The 17,696-nt window shown below is 42.4% G+C and overlaps 1 protein-coding gene across 4 annotated transcripts; it reads right to left on the bottom strand.

The window, feature by feature from the left end:
- Positions 1-1,191: 1,191 nt before the first annotated feature.
- Positions 1,192-12,274, bottom strand: LOC109891376 (neuronal vesicle trafficking-associated protein 1). 4 transcript variants are annotated; one of them, XM_020483864.2, is made up of 11 exons: positions 12,023-12,274; positions 11,337-11,540; positions 9,954-11,083; positions 9,775-9,821; positions 9,597-9,670; positions 9,114-9,196; positions 7,818-7,979; positions 5,326-7,549; positions 4,828-4,987; positions 3,098-4,505; positions 1,346-2,789 (listed from the first exon to the last, which is right to left on the bottom strand). In XM_020483864.2, exons 2-8 carry the CDS (start codon positions 11,486-11,488, stop codon positions 6,798-6,800), a joined length of 2,400 nt encoding a protein of 799 aa, XP_020339453.1. In that variant the 5' UTR covers positions 11,489-11,540; positions 12,023-12,274; the 3' UTR covers positions 1,346-2,789; positions 3,098-4,505; positions 4,828-4,987; positions 5,326-6,797. The 4 variants fall into 4 exon arrangements, with proteins under 4 accessions (XP_020339454.1, XP_020339453.1, XP_031681479.1 ...); XM_031825619.1 differs by having other exon boundaries at positions 10,033-11,086; positions 12,023-12,272; XM_020483862.2 differs by having other exon boundaries at positions 9,954-11,086; positions 12,023-12,267.
- Between the last annotated feature and the right edge of the window lie 5,422 nt (positions 12,275-17,696).

The following is a 17,696-nucleotide window of genomic DNA, read 5'->3' as shown; positions in this document are numbered from 1 at the left end:
CAAGTCCAAATCCTTATCTCCACTCGTGTCTAATTTAGGAATTTTAGCTAGCTAGTTATCTAGCCACCGGTGGACAACAACACAAGATGCAACAATTCAAGTTGCTTCTGTTAATGACGTATGTCCTCAAAAAGATTTGATAGGAGAGACGCCAAATCCAAGCTGGCTTCCCTTGACACTTTTTTCCCCCTGCCAGGAACATTCACAGTTGAGGTCGCTCAGTTTAGCTTAACACTGATTGGCAATTTCGTTATGCTTTTTTTGTCAAGGGAGGCCAAATGCTTGCTGGCTTCCCTTGCATTCAATGCTACGGGCGGCAACAATGTCATACTCGTTTGGAACAGACAGTATCAGATAGATGGCCTACACGTAGAGAGACAGAGGGGCACTGTTTTGCTCGCTCTGATGTTCTACTGTGAGATACAGTCATCAGCTTCTTGCAAATTGAAGGAAAATTATGAAACAGAAACAAAATAAATATTTGAGGGGTCTATTTTTTTCCACAAGAAATTCCATTATTTGGTGTTTTGTTGGTGTTGGGAAAGACTGTCAAGCGCCACTCCAGAATCTCCCATAAGTGTTCCAAGGGGTTGCGATCTGGTGACTGAGATGGCCATGGCAGATGATTTAATGGGGGCGTAGCCAAAATAATGGCCTGCCCAGCATTTTCATACATGACCTGAAGCATGATAATTGCTTAATTAACTAGGGAACCACACCTGTGTGGAAGCACCTGCTTTCAATACACTTTGTATCCCTCATTTACTCAAGTGTTTACATTATTTTGGTAGTTACCTGTATATTATACAAATTGTACTATAGCTATTCTCCAGTCTAGTGTATGACAAACCAACAGTATCCAGATGTAGAACTCTGGGCCAACGGCATTAACCTCAATCCAGAAAATGGCCTTTGGAACAATGAGCTTTCGAGATTTCATTCTCAGATTTATGCTTCTGAAAATCTGTTCATTTGGATGATCCTATATCCCAGCAAAAGGATTATATCACTCCAATATCTCACTTTGATCAAGGCCCTGGGGAAAATAGTGTTAAAATACATGATTTCCTTTATCTTAAGGGAATTGAACACTACTGAATTAAACTGATACAAGATTAAGCATTATTACACCATGCTCGTAAATACATGAATGAACTTCATTGTGTTGAGATATGATGGATTACTCAAATGTTTTTGAAATGTGTGCATTTTAATAGATATTTGTTTACATTGGTTTCCAGCTCAAAGCCGATTACTCATTTGTCCCAACAAAAAAAACTGCATCAAATGTACTTCTGTTTACATCATTGTATAAAAAAATCTGTGAGAACAGAAGGCATTACTCGTAAATTACATATGTTGAAAAGAAAATGTACTAATCACTCCTTTCAGAGGTTTCATTTTTAGAGTTCTTGAGTTCTACTACACATCACTTTATGACTTGACTGCGTTCTATGGTGACTGACAGCTACAGAATCCTATTCATATAGCATTACACGTTTACATTCAATAGCAACGAGAAGAAAACATGATATGCTATTCAGTGACAATAAGCATTCCCAAGCTTTATGAAGGCATTGACATAGTGCCTGATCAAATATAGTGTAGTTCCCAATAAAGAAGAGCTCTAAGTGCTGCATGTGGAGACGGATAAACTACAGAGGGTTCAATTATGCAGGATAAATATAAAGATCATACCTGTGTCAAATTCAGGCCTTTAGAAATGGAAAACAAAAATGAGCATTTCTTATTGGACTAGTTTAGGTAGTACCGCCCTTTTTTCCTATTGGACAAGAGTCCGAATTTAAAAAGTCCTCTACACAAATGGAGGAGTCAATTAAAATGCATCTTCAAGTGAGTCACACACACCCATTCATCCACAAATGGGAGAGGCAAAACAGTCTAGGAGCAAAAAGTTATACATTTCTGTATCTCAAGGGTTAAATGGCACATGCTCTGACAGTAATTCAAATGTTTTGTAGTAATGAAGACAAAGTATGGTTGTGTGAAATGCAGAAGCCTTACAAAATGAACCGTGCATGTGTTTAAACCAGCGCCGCAGACACTAGAAAGGTTGTCAGTTTATATTTGGGGTACTGAAGTGAGATTTTATTCCCCATTAAGTTTATGTACAAAGATGTTTTGTCAACAAGTGTCTGCCTGTGTGGCAAGACTTGTTTGTGTATGTATTCAAACAAACCAGATACCCATCCAACCACCGTTCCTGACTGTGCTTACACAAATGCATTTGTCAAATAATTTCACTGATTAAAACACATTATGCCTGATACATTGCAGTTATATCATATCAGTTAAAACTGGCGTAGCTCAAGAACAACCATTTTAGCTAAAGAATGTTTTTCCAGATTTCGGGTTTGCTTGAACGGCACCGTGTATACTATTTTTCACACGGCTGGATGGTGATCCTAGGGTCTGTTCAGAAGGGTGCAACGTTACAAAACACTCAGATTAGAAATACATTTTGTGGAACAGATGTGATTATCGCTCATGTTGAATTGGGCATCAGGTGAGCTCTATTTATTATAGTTCTATTTGTAACATTCTTAACGTTTCACCTCTGAATACAGCCCAGTGCGTTAGGCCAGCTTCTGGTGGGTCTCTGTCTCTTGCTGGGTGACCTTCTCCTCAGACATGACGGTCATCCACGGGGACACGGACCGGGTGATGGTCTGCTTGGCCATGTTGTAGTGGTTGATGATGGTGAAGAGACGCCCGCGCCCGCCAGGGGGGTAGTAACCGTACATCCCCGTCGGCATGCACCGACCTTGCTGCAAGACAGGGAAAGAGAGGGAGAGAGATTTAACAGAGGAACAAAGGGAATAACTATAGAAATGTGAAGAGAAGCAAGACTTGGAGTCTAGGAAGTGCCTGTGAAAACCTGTCATTTCCAAAATTACCAAACATCAAGTTGCCAATAACAGAGAGAGAAAATAATTGATTTACCACAGCAAGTTCTATCTCGCAGATGCAATTGTATGCTGCCATTGATATGATTTGTGGATTTCTTAAAGATGTCGGTCTTCATTGGTACCTTGAATACTTAAGAGGAAAAAAAGAGGCATGCTTAGTTGCTTACCACATACATGAAGCCATCTGGACAGGGCTGCTCATACTGGTAGACTTTATAGACCACCAGAAACACCACGCAAACCAGAAACGCCAAAGCACAAATCACCAGCAGAGTGACCTGGGAATATGAGACACAAACATCACCTCTGGGTTACTGAAGGTGCCTAGCCCCTCTACTACTCTGTGGCTCTTTATGGATACAGGGCCAGAAGGCTAGGTGGAGTTATTACCATGTTTCTTATTGCACCTATTCTATTGTTCAGATCTACAAGAGCTCATCAAGACGTGGCTGAAGGTTTGATTAGGGAATATGAATTGGATATTAAACTGAACAGAGTGAACATGACGTCTTTAAAAGAGTCTGCACAAGAACATTGCACTGACATCGCTAGGGTGTTACGCAATGACTACTGGCGCTAGTGAGGAACTGAGGAGGCGGGGAGTGGGAGAGAGGTGTTGGAGAAATCACTCAGTGATGAGGCCTGGGCCACATTCATTAAAAGTCTCGGTAGCAGTGCTGATCTAGGATCATTATAATCAAAGGCAAAACTGGTCCTAGATCAGCTCTCCTACTCTCAGACACTTTATGAATATGGACTCTGATCTTGTCTTGGTCGGGGGACAAAACATAGTGAATTTTATTTGACAGAGGTTTAATAAAAGTTCTTCTGATTTCCAGGATATAGATGTCATATTTCTCAGAGTTAGAAACATCTTGCAAAAATCATTAAAAAAAAATGTAAATAAGGGGATGCTATGCAAAACCAGTCTTGGCGCCAGAGAAGAACCCATGTAATGAATGTCCCTTTCATCTACAGTGCATGTCTTACAAGTGATAACATTACATCTTATTAAGCTGGGAAACACCACGAAGAGCACTACAGCTATAGAAATCAAGTGCTATGGGATGTCATGGGATGCATTTGCTCCATTGGTGTTGATGGCCGATACTTTGATAGCTTGCAAATCAGAGCAGATATGTCTTTTTAAGATGATGATCTGTAGCAATCGAACAATTTGCTTCTCAAAGACCTCTGGTTGTGTTTAGACAGGCAGCCCAATTTGGATTTTTGCTACAAAATTGGTCTTTTGACAAATCACATCAGATCTTTCACATCAGCTCTTTTACAGAGCTGATCTGATTGGTCAAAAGACCAATTAGTGAAAGACCATACGGATTTGCCTGAGTGTACTGAGTGTGACAAAACCATTAAAAGGCCATTGCCATGGCAGCAGTTTTAATAATCATGAGGTTGAGGTGATAGGGTGAAGAAGAAGAAGAATGTAACATGTCTTACTTTGAGTCGTTCAGATACCCCTTCGATTATGCTTATTGAGAATTCTGCTATTTTTGGGGACCGCAGCCTGCTCTTCTTGTTCCCCCCATCATAGTCTGTTTTGGTCTTTACCACCACCTGAAACACAAGGAAAAATACCTAGATGTATAAACAATGAGCTCATAGAACTGCATGAAGGTGTTTATTCAAGTGCAATAAATTGTGGGCTATTTCCTTCATGTGTGTAATGGAGAATAGGTTTACATATGTTTATTTGAGGCTATTGACCAAACAGTGATTATATTATCTCTAGACACGTTTATTTCCATTTGGGTCCTTATTTGACCACATTCATATTATTTCAGACTATAAAGAAAACGGACCCCATGACAATATTTGACAATGGATAGCGTAGATCTATTGTATCAATAGGCATTCAAGTCACTTGAATAAATCTTACCTTGTCGAGTGCAGGGAACTGCAGTTGACTGGCATCTAAGGGTGTTATAAGGGGAATGGTGTCGAATCCATCTTCTGAGACGGCTTTGGCGTTGTTTTTGTCACTGAAATTATTCCCCAATTTAACCATTTTCCCAGACGAAAGGCTGTAAATGTATAACCTGCTCGGAGAGATACAAATCGTTCAGTGATTGTCTTGAGAAATACATGTATGCGTCGTCAAAATTGAATGGCATGTGATTGTTTTCATTTTATTTTAACGTAGCGAATCACCCCTGAGATTAAGCAAAATCAGACCTACATATCACATTGCAATTGATAAAATATACTGTATGCAAGGTGAATTATTTTCGTTAATTTCATTATAAAAATACACGAAGGAGCGCTCGAAAAGAACACATCCATTGTATCCTATGAATGTTACGGCTGCAATAAGCACAATTTTAATGATACGAACGATAAACCTGTATATGCTATTGACTAATACATCAGCACTTACCTGTTAACGTTTTTACTTGTAGTCCGTATTTATTTTGTTGTCCTATTTTATTGCTTTAACTGAGAACGACGGTGTAGGTGTGACGCAGACGATTTACGACAAGCTGGGTGCACAATATGGCCAAGCTCTCGTTGATGCTCCTCAAAGGCGTCCCTTCGAGCTATGGATGCTGCTGTTGGCAGCGTAAGTGATGTAACAACATTACATCCCATACATAGGCAACACAAGACATGAACTCTTGAGAGCAGGTCCAGGGCAAGAAAATTGTTACATTAACAAAACAATTATTTTGTGTTATTTGTGCACCCCTTCTCACCAACTTAGAATGTCGTTTTTCCCTATTGTGACTTTTTTTTAGGGCTAATCTATTACACAATATTTAGAATTATACAAAAATTACTCCTGTTATGGAAATAAGCAACTTTATCATAATGTGTAGGTGGCCGTGTTTAGTTACAATTAGCTATAATTTTTCAGCCCAAAAGTGAATAGTTGTGATCAGTTTGAGAAATGTATAGTCCTTATTGTGTCATAAAACTGGCGCACCAAAAACAGTACTGCGATCAACGCAAAGTGGAGGACTGATCTCAAATTTCAGCTCCATAGCCGCTGAACAGCGCCGTGCCCAGCTCACATGAACCTGTTTTAGGGCAGTGGCTGCGAGAAGGCCTTCCGATAGACATGTTGCTATGCTTTGCTATTGTTCCCATTCCACTTTATTGTGAATTTAATAGTAAATATAACATTATAATAGCAATATTTCTGACTTTTTGATATATTCTATGCACTGCTGCAACATTGTCTGTGCCTATTCTCAATCCATAGACTTTAGCTGTGATCATTCTCATGACTTCACGTTCATGCCATGTTATCTTCATGGGGGTCAGAGACCTCAGACTGCAGACTAAATCCCTGATCTGAAGAGAGAATTTAGCCACTGGCTTGGAGCAACTAAAAGGAGACACTTATTGAAGCCATAATGAACCAGAAATACATTTCCTCTATGTTGTGTGGTTGACAGAGCAGGCTTACACAATACACCATTGTAACATTACTACATGAAAATACAATATATTTTAAACCAAAAAACTATATTTTTTGGCACATTTTATTTCAAAACAGTGCATACTTATCCAGAAAGAATATATGTTTTTTTGCCATCTTAATAACAATATCCTATAAAAGGAAAAACCTGAGTGTTATATTCTACTCATTGAAGTTAGATAATATCATAGTGCTAAGCAGTCTTCCATCATAAGGGAACTCTATGGCTAATTCTGAATAGACTAGTGACCTCCTTTCCTCATCTCCTTCCCTTCATCTACAATGATGTGAAAGAACTGAACAGACAAATTATGATCACCAGTAGGTATCATCATGTGGTTTTGCCCTACAACAGTGTCTTCAAATCAGTGCTGACAAAAGGAGACGAGGAAAGGAAGCCACATTAGACGCACTACTTGCTCCAGCTTTCACTGCTCCAGGTCATTGTCATTCTGCAGTGTTTTCATGGCCAGCCCCCATAGTGTTACACTGGAAAAGAAGGGTCCCTCACTTGCCCTGTAGGAGGTACCACTGGGACGGCTAGCCCCTGGGAGGGCCCCACAGTAACTGTCTGGGGCTGAGAGGTATGGCCGGGCCACCACCGAGGCCCCAGACCCCTGCTGTTGTATCTCCACACCCACCGGCCCATTCTCCACATAGGGGCCAAACACAAGGGCCTCTTGAGGTAGGTGAGCTTTGCCCAGTTTCAGGGAGTCTGCTAGAGGAGGGCACTTCTCCTGCTGCTGGGAGGGGGTGGAGGGGAGGAGGTGCTGGGGAACAATGGAGCGCAGCTCGGGGAAGGACGTTGAGGTAGAGGGGATGAGGTGGATGCTAGTCGACGGGGCTTCTGTATGTGCTGGTGGGGGCGAAGGCTTATCGAGCTCCATCACAGTATTGGAGGTTGGTGGTGGTGACCTAGGCTCAGGTGCTTTACTGTGGCTGACAGGCTTGTGGAATGGGCCTCCTCCTCCTCCGTCAATACTGCTACTGCCAGGCTGCTCTGGGTCCTCTACGTCAGGGCTGGAGTCATCAGGAGTGGCCTTGCAGTGCATGCTGCAGTGTCTCCTAAGGACAGCCGAGCGGGTGAAGCTCTTGCCGCAGGTGTTGCAGAGGTAGGGTCTCTCCCCCGTGTGCGTTCTCACGTGGCGACGCAGGTCGCCCGACCCAGCAAAGCTCTTCCCTGCGGTACGGTTTGATATGAGTCATCATGATATGTACCCAACCAACACAATCAACCATCCATTGACATTGTGCTCTCAACAACTGCCTTCATGCAGCAAAATATACTGTTGCCTGAATTTGGAAAACTATATTCATAGACAACAAAAAAATTATACCAAACTTTTCTTGTGGTCTTCATGTCTGGATCTATGAAATACAGTATCCATATTCGGACAGCCTCAGGGTCTGTCCCCTCAGAGGCTGTCCTAATACAGGTTGATACGCACCACAGGTCTGGCAGGTGTGCGGTTTGTCCCCAGAGTGTCTGATCTTGTGCTTCAGCAGTTTCCTGTGCATGTTGAAGGACTTGCCACACTGGTCACAGGTGAACTCTCTGTCTGTAGTGTGAGTCTTCTTGTGCTCCTTCAGGTTGCTGATGTTACTGAACCCTGAGTAAGGAAGGATACAACATGCATTCAAAGAGGACTTGGTAACACTTAATAATAATGGATAGATAGGAGATCGACATGAATCATCCTTAATAAATGCATGTTTATAAAACTAGTGATGTGCAGTTTACAAACAATTAGTCTTTTTTGAACGACTCTTGTAACTGACTCGAGAGTCACGATTTGTTTTTCTGAGTGACTCATTCGTTTTAGTCGGTCATTTGACCTGCTAGTGCTGGTAGCAATGAGTCTTTCAGCAGGATTAATACACGCTCCTCCAGCTCAGCGGCTCCAGAGACGTGCTCCGACCACCAACTGTCTGTCATATACGCATGCAGGAAAATACATCATGAGCACAGAGAAGAAAAATACATGTTTAGAACTGATAATAGATTGCATGGTGCAAGAATTAATGCAATTCATTTATTATTGAATTTTATGATGGACGCAGCTTTGAAGAACCAAAACATACACAGCCCCTGGTCAACAAATTCGAACTTGAGGAAAAAAATGTGTTCGGGAGGTGCGGTTTGCAAGCGACATTGTTCTTGAGCCTCACGGCAGTCAAGCAATGCATTCCGCCAAGAGTCGTTCACAATCTAGTCCGGTTGTTGCCACAACTAGATCAATAAATAATCTTATTTGTATGCCTAGCAATCAATTGTTTAAAGCACACATTTATAAGTCTCAGTCACAAATTACGCTAAGCCCGCTATGGTGAACGACATGTGAATGAGACGGGCTTGAGGACTCATGACTCTTTCGAGTTTTCAGTTCATCTTCTGCCAGTAGGGGGTCCAGCGTGCTTTGGCCATTGACTCAAATGAACCAAATGGGTCTAAAGATTTGTTCTTTTGACTGAACGAGTCAAAGATGAGTAAAATGTGCCAAACTTTCCATCACTATTATAAACATGTTTAATTGTTGTATCTTTACATTTTTAAATGCTTATATATAGCAGGGCTTGTAATGTTATGAGAATGTTAGAATTATTAATTGATGTTTGATTTCTCAAACATTATATACTTCCCACCTTAAAACGCACATAGGAACACTGTAACATCTAAGAATCCATGTTTATATTGTGCCAGGAATCCATACTGGGACAAGTAATTTGTTGGTTGTAGCACTCACCGCGTCCACATATGTCACACAGGTGTGGCCGCTCTCCCGTGTGGATCACAATGTGACGCTGAACATCCCCCGAGGCAGCAAAGCTGGGAAATGCCACAATGACGGAAGGAGAAGTAGTCAGCATAACACAAATACACCACATTAGATGGCTGAGTCCATGTTTTGACTCACATCAATTGTTATCCAGACGGCTGTGGCGCATGCACATTCATGATGTCATGTTACTGCTTATGAAGGTCTAATGTATTGTTTGTAAATGTGTTATGTGTTATGTATATGTAGTGCCCTCCACAGTGCTATCTAGAGCAAGGGTCTACAAATGCTAGGCTAGATCAAAAGCCTGCCCACCAAGTAATTGACCAGGACCAGAGTTGGAGACAACTGATTTAGAGAGATGTCCATTCAAGCAGTATGGTGACAGATCACCCAATATGGAAAACTTTTCTAAATTGTAAAAAAAATATTAAAAAAATAAGTGTATACCTTTTCCCACAGAGTTCACAAATGTAAGGTTTTTCTCCAGAATGTCGTCGTAAATGGGTCTGCAAATTACCTGCCTGTCAAAAAAAACAGTGTTCATGTAAACCTCCTTATTTTCCTAGTGGACACACTAAATTACTTTAATAAATTGATTGAACAAAGGATAACTGTGCACCTTTACCTGTGAAAAGTTTTTCCTGCAAACATTACACTGGAATGGTTTCTCCCCTGTGAGAAAAAAAAACTAAAACAATTTTTCACCTTACAAAAAGTCAGCATACAACTTTTTTTAGCATTTTTCCCACACATTTTAAGGCTCCAAAATTCAGTAATGACACAATAGTGAAATTAACAAACTACCAGTGTGTGAGCGCTTATGAAGTTCCAGGTTGCTTGGGTGTTTAAAGGTCTTCCCGCACATCTCACAGCAGTACTGCACCTTATGCCCAGTTGGTTCTGTTGGATCACTGATAGTTGGTGGGTCCGGTTCCTCCTCTTGGTCAACAGGAGGTGGACTTGGAAGTTGAGAATCCATTGCGGTCTCCAACACCACTTCCCTGTCTCTGGCCAGGCAGTCTATGGGAGGTAGGCAGTCTACGGGAGCTTCAGGTGTCTCACTCTGGACCACTACCTCCTCTTGGTGAGTCTCCTTTGGGCAGTGGTTGACTGGTTCGCTGCTCTGCTCCAGGCACATCTCTTCTAGAGCCTTCTGAGGGCGCAGGTAGTTGTATTTCTTCAGGTAGACGGCTTTCTTTGGCCGCATGGGCTTGTTGACAGGGGAGACTTTTCCTCCTGGGTTGGCTGTGGTTGACAAGTCTTCAGCAGGCAACGTTGAACCAAACTCCTTCTCAGCTGGTATAGCCTGCGGACAGGGTGGGTTTGACTGAATCGCATTGCCTGAACATACAGGGGCATTCGCACATGGTTGTGTGACCCCAAATTGGAACTGCTGCTCTTCAACCAGCACCAGGGGACTTGGGCCTTGGTTTAATGCTGCATTGCTAGTCTCAGCAGCAGCACTCTGCTTGAAGTACTGCTTGCTGTAGAAGTTGCGTAGCTTGTAGCCGTGTACTAGCTGCTTCTCTGGGACTGGCTGGGTAATGGCTGTAGTCTCAGAGGTAGCGTTCCCACCATGAGACATTGGTGCCCCATTGCCAAAGGCAGACCTCTGGCCTACCGAAGAAGGGCAAGGAAGGTCCACGTCTTGGGCAAGGCCAGTTCCGAGGAGGTAGTCGTGTTCCGAGGTCAAGACACCAGACAATGAGAAAGAAGGGGCCTCCACGGCAGGTTTCAGGAAAGTGTTGCACATGCTCTGTACATTTGGGACCTGTAAGCACTGGGCGATGTCCAACAGTGCTTGTACATTGTCCTGGTTGACATCTAGATGGGAAGTGTACATGTAGTCCAGTATCTGGCCTATACCTCCCACATCCTGAATGACCAGTTGAAAAACATCATTTTTTTGACTTGGCGAATTTTGGAACAAAGACCTGCTGGGACAAAAGTAAAAAGGTTATTTTACAATGTTGACACATTGCTAATTTATCCCTGGGGAGCTCTATCAGGCTATAATATGAGAACACAAAGCATGTTGAATCTCCATTTCATGTCTGTTTTGTTTAATAGCAGCAGTAGTAGTAAGGGAAAAACAAAATCCTAAGAATCAAGGTATTCATCTAGTATGGCAATATTCTTGAATATATTCACTACATGACTTGTGGATGATTAATATTAATGACACACCTGAAATAGGAGCTAAATGCAGCAAGTACATTTTTGTGGGCTTTGAAACATACTCCTTTGACTACTAGCATGCAGTCACAGAGGAGCCCCTGTATCCTCTGCTCCTGTAACTGCTGGAGAAGGTAAGCACTGTGACTGGACAACGTTTCCATGCTTTTAAGAGCAGTCTTCAGGTGATCCAGGGAAGTATGACCATCAAAACCACTAGAAAACATGAATAAAACAGAAGAACTGAGCATATATTATTTACAAACAAGCAATGTACTGCCTCTCATTGAAATGGTACCACTTAATTGTTGAAATTTATTACTATGGGCCCCCTGGATAGAATTCGAGGGTTATTTAGACAGCGGGAAAACATGACAGCAGTAGGCCTATTTATGAAACTACAACTCAATTATATGGGGATTGACTAACGTGTGACAAGTGCAGAATATTCAGGCAACATAATTAATTTAGGAAGATAACATTGTAAGGACAGCGCAAACACCTATTACTGTTTTGAGACCAACCACGAGAAAATTTTACCAATACGGGGACTATCTGTCCTTTGCCGATGTGCCACATCGAAAACAAGTTACATTAAGCGACCTGAAACTGTACTAATAGACATGGTCCTAATTACAACATATACTGATGTTATTCAGCCACGACATAACTATGTAATACTTCTTTCGCTGACTTACCTCTATCATTTATATTTCATTTGGATGATTGGTCCCTTTCAAACATGTTACATAACTTCCGGTATGACTTTCCACACTTAGCCAAAGAGAATATGCGTAATACCAACTCTTACGAGACAAGATTACCTCTACTTTATGTAGGAACGAACATTATACTATGTTCTTCTCTGAGTACACACGTAAGTAGCATTTTTTTGAACGTCTTTAAGAATCATAAACTGGAACCCCTCAAACCATCTGCTGTATTTTCGGAATGTAAATAATGTAACACTTCCTGTCTAAAAATAAGTCACGTGTGCGTTGACCGGTTATGCTGCGTTCGTTACAAAGTGGGAGGTGGGAATGTATCAGTTGTAAAGCCGTAAATACCAGTTGAATGCATTCCCGTGCTTTGTACTCGGTGAGAAATGCCGATTGGCTAATGACCAACAAGCTGCATAACCCATGAACTGAAATTACAGCTATCACATTTGTAAACAAATTATAGTGTTTAAAAAACAATTCCAACTCGGGAACTCTGGTCTCTTTCTGGAGCTCTGTATTTCTGATCTGACGATCACAGACGTCATGATTTGATCTCGTATTTTTTAGAATTCGCAGTTGTCCTGAACGCACTATAAACATCACCTTTCCACTGGTTATGAACGTAGGGTAAGCAAAAACTTTCAGGAAGGCCGTGACCTCAACAATTTCTGTTAAAAATAGAAGTGTCTTGCAAACTATTACAGACTACAACGGGACGTCCAGCCGCCCAGTGACTTGAGCATACCAGACGAGCTAAATGACTTCTATGCTCGCTTCGAGGCAAGCTACACTGAAGCATTTATGAGAGCATCAGCTGTTTCGGATGACTGTGTGATCACACTTTCCGCAGCCAATGTGAGTAAGACCTCTAAACAGGTCAACATTCACAAGGCCGCAGGGCAGACGGATTACCAGTACATGTACTCTTGAGCATGCGCAGACCAACTAGCAAGTGTCTTCACTGATATTTTCAACCTGTCCCTGACTGAATCTGTAATACCAACATGTTTCAAGCAGATCGTCATAGTCCTTGTGCCCAAGAACACTAAGGTAACCTGCCCAAACCGACCAACCTGTAGCACTCACATCTGTAGCCATGAAGTGCTTTGAAAGGCTGGTCATGACTCACATAAAAAGCATTATCCCAGAAATCCTAGACCCACTCCAATTTGCATACCACCCCAACAGATCCACAGATGATGCCAATCTCCATTGCACTCCACCCTGCCCTTTCCCACATGGACAAAGGGAACATCTATGTGAGAATGATATTCATTGACTATAGCTCAGCGTTCAACATCATAGCGCCCTCAAAGCTCATCACTATTGTTTTATTTTTATTATTTATTTCACCTTTACTTAACCAGGTAGGCCAATTGAGAACAGTGTTTGAGGGTGTGAGTTGGAAGCAGAAGTTGCATATATAGCCTCGCTACTGTTCTTTTACTGCTGCTCTTTAATTATTAGTTATGTAATATTTTGTATTTATTTTTGCACATTTATTTGACTTAGCACTTACTTTTCTTAAACATGTATTGTTGGTTAAGGGCTTGCAAGTAAGCATTTCACTGCAAGTGTCACGATCGTTGGAATAAATGGACCAAGGTGCAGCGTACGTAGAGTTCCAAATGTTTAATTGAAATTAAACTCACAAAAACAATAAAGAGCCAAACGAAAGGTGAGGTCATGAAGTGCTCACAGGCCACTACACACAAACAAGATCCCACAAAAACCCAGTGGGAAAAGGCTGCCTAAATATGATCCCCAATCAGAGACAACGATAGACAGCTGCCTCTGATTGGGAACCATACCAGGCCAAAATAGAAATAGAAAAACTAGAGCACCCACCCTAGTCACACCCCGACCAAACCAACATAGAGAACAAAAGGCTCTCTATGGTCAGGGCGTGACAGCAAGGTCTATCTATACCTGTTGTATTCGGCGCATGTGACATTTTTTATTTTATTTTAGTCCCCCAATGAAGATGATAAAAAAATAACACTAATGGTCGAAACTCTTAACATTTTATTCGTAAATGTTAGCATACTTCGAATATTGTTTAGCAATATAATTTTTAAAAAATAGCACAAATTATAATATGGCATTGACAATATTGTTAACAGCATCAACAGTAATGATTACAGCTCCCAAGTGACGCAGCGGTCTAAGGCACTGCATATTACCACTGCAGGGGCGGCAGGGTAGCCTAGTGGTTAGAGCGTTGGACTAGTAACCGGAAGGTTGCAAGTTCAAACCCCCGAGCTGACAAGGTACAAATCTGTCGTTCTGCCCCTGAACAGGCAGTTAACCCACTGTTCCTAGGCTGTCATTGAAAATAAGAATTTGTTCTTAACTGACTTGCCTGGTTAAATAAATGTAAAATAAATAAAATCTCAGTGATAGATGCATCAGTACAGTCCCTGGTCCGATCCTGAGCTGTATCACAACCGGCTGTGATTGGGAGTCTCATAGGGCGGTGCAGTTTGGCCATCATTGTAAATAAGAATTTGTTCTTAACTGACTTGCCTACTTAAATAAAGATTAAATAAAATAAATACAAATTGCTAGATAGTTATTATAGTAACAACAGTAATACAAATAACAAAACATGATTTATATTGCTATTATTCATAATAATAATAGTAATAACAATAATATCATTAGAATATTCAACTTTAGAACGTTCTAGACGACCAATTCTCATAGCTTTTAGCCGTACCCTTATTCTACTCCTCCTATGTTCCTCTGGCGATGTAGAGGTGAATCCAGGCCCTGCAGTGCCTAGCTCCACTCCTATTCCCCAGGCGCTCTCTTTTGACGACTTCTGTAACCGTAATAGCCTTGGTTTCATGCATGTTAACATTAGAAGCCTCCTCCCTAAGTTTGTTCTATTCACTGCTTTAGCACACTCTGCCAACCCGGATGTTCTAGCTGTGTCTGAATCCTGGCTTAGGAAGACCACCAAAAACTCAGACATTTTAATTCCAAACTACAACATTTTCAGACAAGATAGAACTGCCAAAGGGGGCGGTGTTGCAATCTACTGCAAAGATAGCCTGCAGAGTTCTGTCCTACTATCCAGGTCTGTACCCAAACAATTTGAACTTCTACTTTTAAAAATCCACCTCTCTAAAAACAAGTCTCTCACCGTTGCCGCCTGCTATAGACCACCCTCTGCCCCCAGCTGTGCTCTGGACACCATATGTGAACTGATTGCCCCCCATCTATCTTCAGAGTTCGTGCTGCTAGGCGACCTAAACTGGAACATGCTTAACACCCCAGCCATCCTACAATCTAAACTCGATGCCCTCAATCTCACACAAATAATCAATGAACCTACCAGGTACCTCCCCAAAACCTTAAACACGGGCACCCTCATAGATATCATCCTAACCAACTTCCCCTCTAAATACACCTCTGCTGTCTTCAACCAAGATCTCAGCGATCACTGCCTCATTGCCTGCATCCGTAATGGGTCAGCGGTCAAACGACCTCCACTCATCACTGTAAAACGCTCCCTGAAACACTTCTGCGAGCAGGCCTTTCTAATCGACCTGGCCGGGGTATCCTGGAAGGATATTGATCTCATCCCGTCAGTAGAGGATGCCTGGATATTTAAAAAAAAATGCCTTCCTAACCATCTTAAATAAACATGCCCCATTTAAGAAATTTAGAACCAGGAACAGATATAGCCCTTGGTTCTCCCCAGACCTGACTGCCCTTAACCAACACAAAAACATCCTATGGCGTTCTGCATTAGCATCGAACAGCCCCCGTGATATGCAGCTGTTCAGGGAAGCTAGAAATCATTATACACAGGCAGTTAGAAAAGCCAAGGCTAGCTTTTTCAAGCTGAAATTTGCTTCCTGCAACACTAACTCAAAAAAGTTCTGGGACACTGTAAAGTCCATGGAGAATAAGAACACCTCCTCCCAGCTGCCCACTGCACTGAAGATAGGAAACACTGTCACCACTGATAAATCCACCATAATTGAGAATTTCAATAAGCATTTTCTACGGCTGGCCATGCTTTCCACCTGGCTACTCCTACCCCGGACAACAGCACTGCACCCCCAACAGCAACTCGCCCAAGCCTTCCCCATTTCTCCTTCTCCCAAATCCATTCAGCTGATGTTCTGAAAGAGCTGCAAAATCTGGACCCCTACAAATCAGCCGGGCTAGACAATCTGGACCCTTTCTTTCTAAAATTATCTGCCGAAATTGTTGCCACCCCTATTACTAGCCTGTTCAACCTCTCTTTCGTGTCGTCTGAGATTCCCAAAGATTGGAAAGCAGCTGCGGTCATCCCCCTCTTCAAAGGGGGGGACACTCTTGACCCAAACTGCTACAGACCTATATCTATCCTACCGTGCCTTTCTAAGGTCTTCGAAAGCCAAGTCAACAAACAGATTACCGACCATTTCGAATCTCACCATACCTTCTCTGCTATGCAATCCGGTTTCAGAGCTGGTCATGGGTGCACCTCAGCCACGCTCAAGGTCCTAAACGATATCTTAACCGCCATCGATAAGAAACATTACTGTGCAGCCGTATTCATTGATCTGGCCAAGGCTTTCGACTCTGTCAATCACCATATCCTCATCGGCAGACTCGACAGCCTTGGTTTCTCAAATGATTGCCTCGCCTGGTTCACCAACTACTTCTCTGATAGAGTTCAGTGTGTCAAATCGGAGGGTCTGCTGTCCGGACCTCTGACAGTCTCTATGGGGGTGCCACAGGGTTCAATTCTTGGACCGACTCTCTTCTCTGTATACATCAATGAGGTCGCTCTTGCTGCTGGTGAGTCCCTGATCCACCTCTACGCAGACGACACCATTCTGTATACTTCCGGCCCTTCTTTGGACACTGTGTTAACAACCCTCCAGGCAAGCTTCAATTCCATACAACTCTCCTTCCGTGGCCTCCAATTGCTCTTAAATACAAGTAAAACTAAATGCATGCTCTTCAACCGATCGCTACCTGCACCTACCCGCCTGTCCAACATCACTACTCTGGACGGCTCTGACTTAGAATACGTGGACAACTACAAATACTTAGGTGTCTGGTTAGACTGTAAACTCTCCTTCCAGACCCATATCAAACATCTCCAATCCAAAGTTAAATCTAGAATTGGCTTCCTATTTCGCAACAAAGCATCCTTCACTCATGCTGCCAAACATACCCTTGTAAAACTGACCATCCTACCAATCCTCGACTTTGGCGATGTCATTTACAAAATAGCCTCCAATACCCTACTCAACAAATTGGATGCAGTCTATCACAGTGCAATCCGTTTTATCACCAAAGCCCCATATACTACCCACCATTGCGACCTGTACGCTCTCGTTGGCTGGCCCTCGCTTCATACTCGTCGCCAAACCCACTGGCTCCATGTCATCTACAAGACCCTGCTAGGTAAAGTCCCCCCTTATCTCAGGTCGCTGGTCACCATAGCATCTCCCACCTGTAGCACACGCTCCAGCAGGTATATCTCTCTAGTCACCCCCAAAACCAATTCTTTCTTTGGCCGCCTCTCCTTCCAGTTCTCTGCTGCCAATGACTGGAACGAACTACAAAAATCTCTGAAACTGGAAACACTTATCTCCCTCACTAGCTTTAAACACCAACTGTCAGAGCAGCTCACAGATTA

Source organism: Oncorhynchus kisutch, linkage group LG5 (assembly GCF_002021735.2).
Source record: "Oncorhynchus kisutch isolate 150728-3 linkage group LG5, Okis_V2, whole genome shotgun sequence".
NCBI classification, from domain to species: Eukaryota; Metazoa; Chordata; class Actinopteri; order Salmoniformes; family Salmonidae; genus Oncorhynchus; species Oncorhynchus kisutch.
This window is presented reverse-complemented; position numbering and strand designations above follow the sequence as displayed.

Coding starts and splice junctions, on each gene's coding strand:
- LOC109891376 (XM_020483862.2), bottom strand. CDS start 11,488: ATGGAAACGTTGTCCAGTCACAGTGCTTACCTTCTCCAGCAGTTACAG. Junction 9,822..9,953: donor TCATAAGCGCTCACACACTG/GTAGTTTGTTAA, acceptor TTTTTCTCACAG/GGGAGAAACCATTCCAGTGT. Junction 9,671..9,774: donor GCAGGAAAAACTTTTCACAG/GTAAAGGTGCAC, acceptor TTTTTTTGACAG/GCAGGTAATTTGCAGACCCA.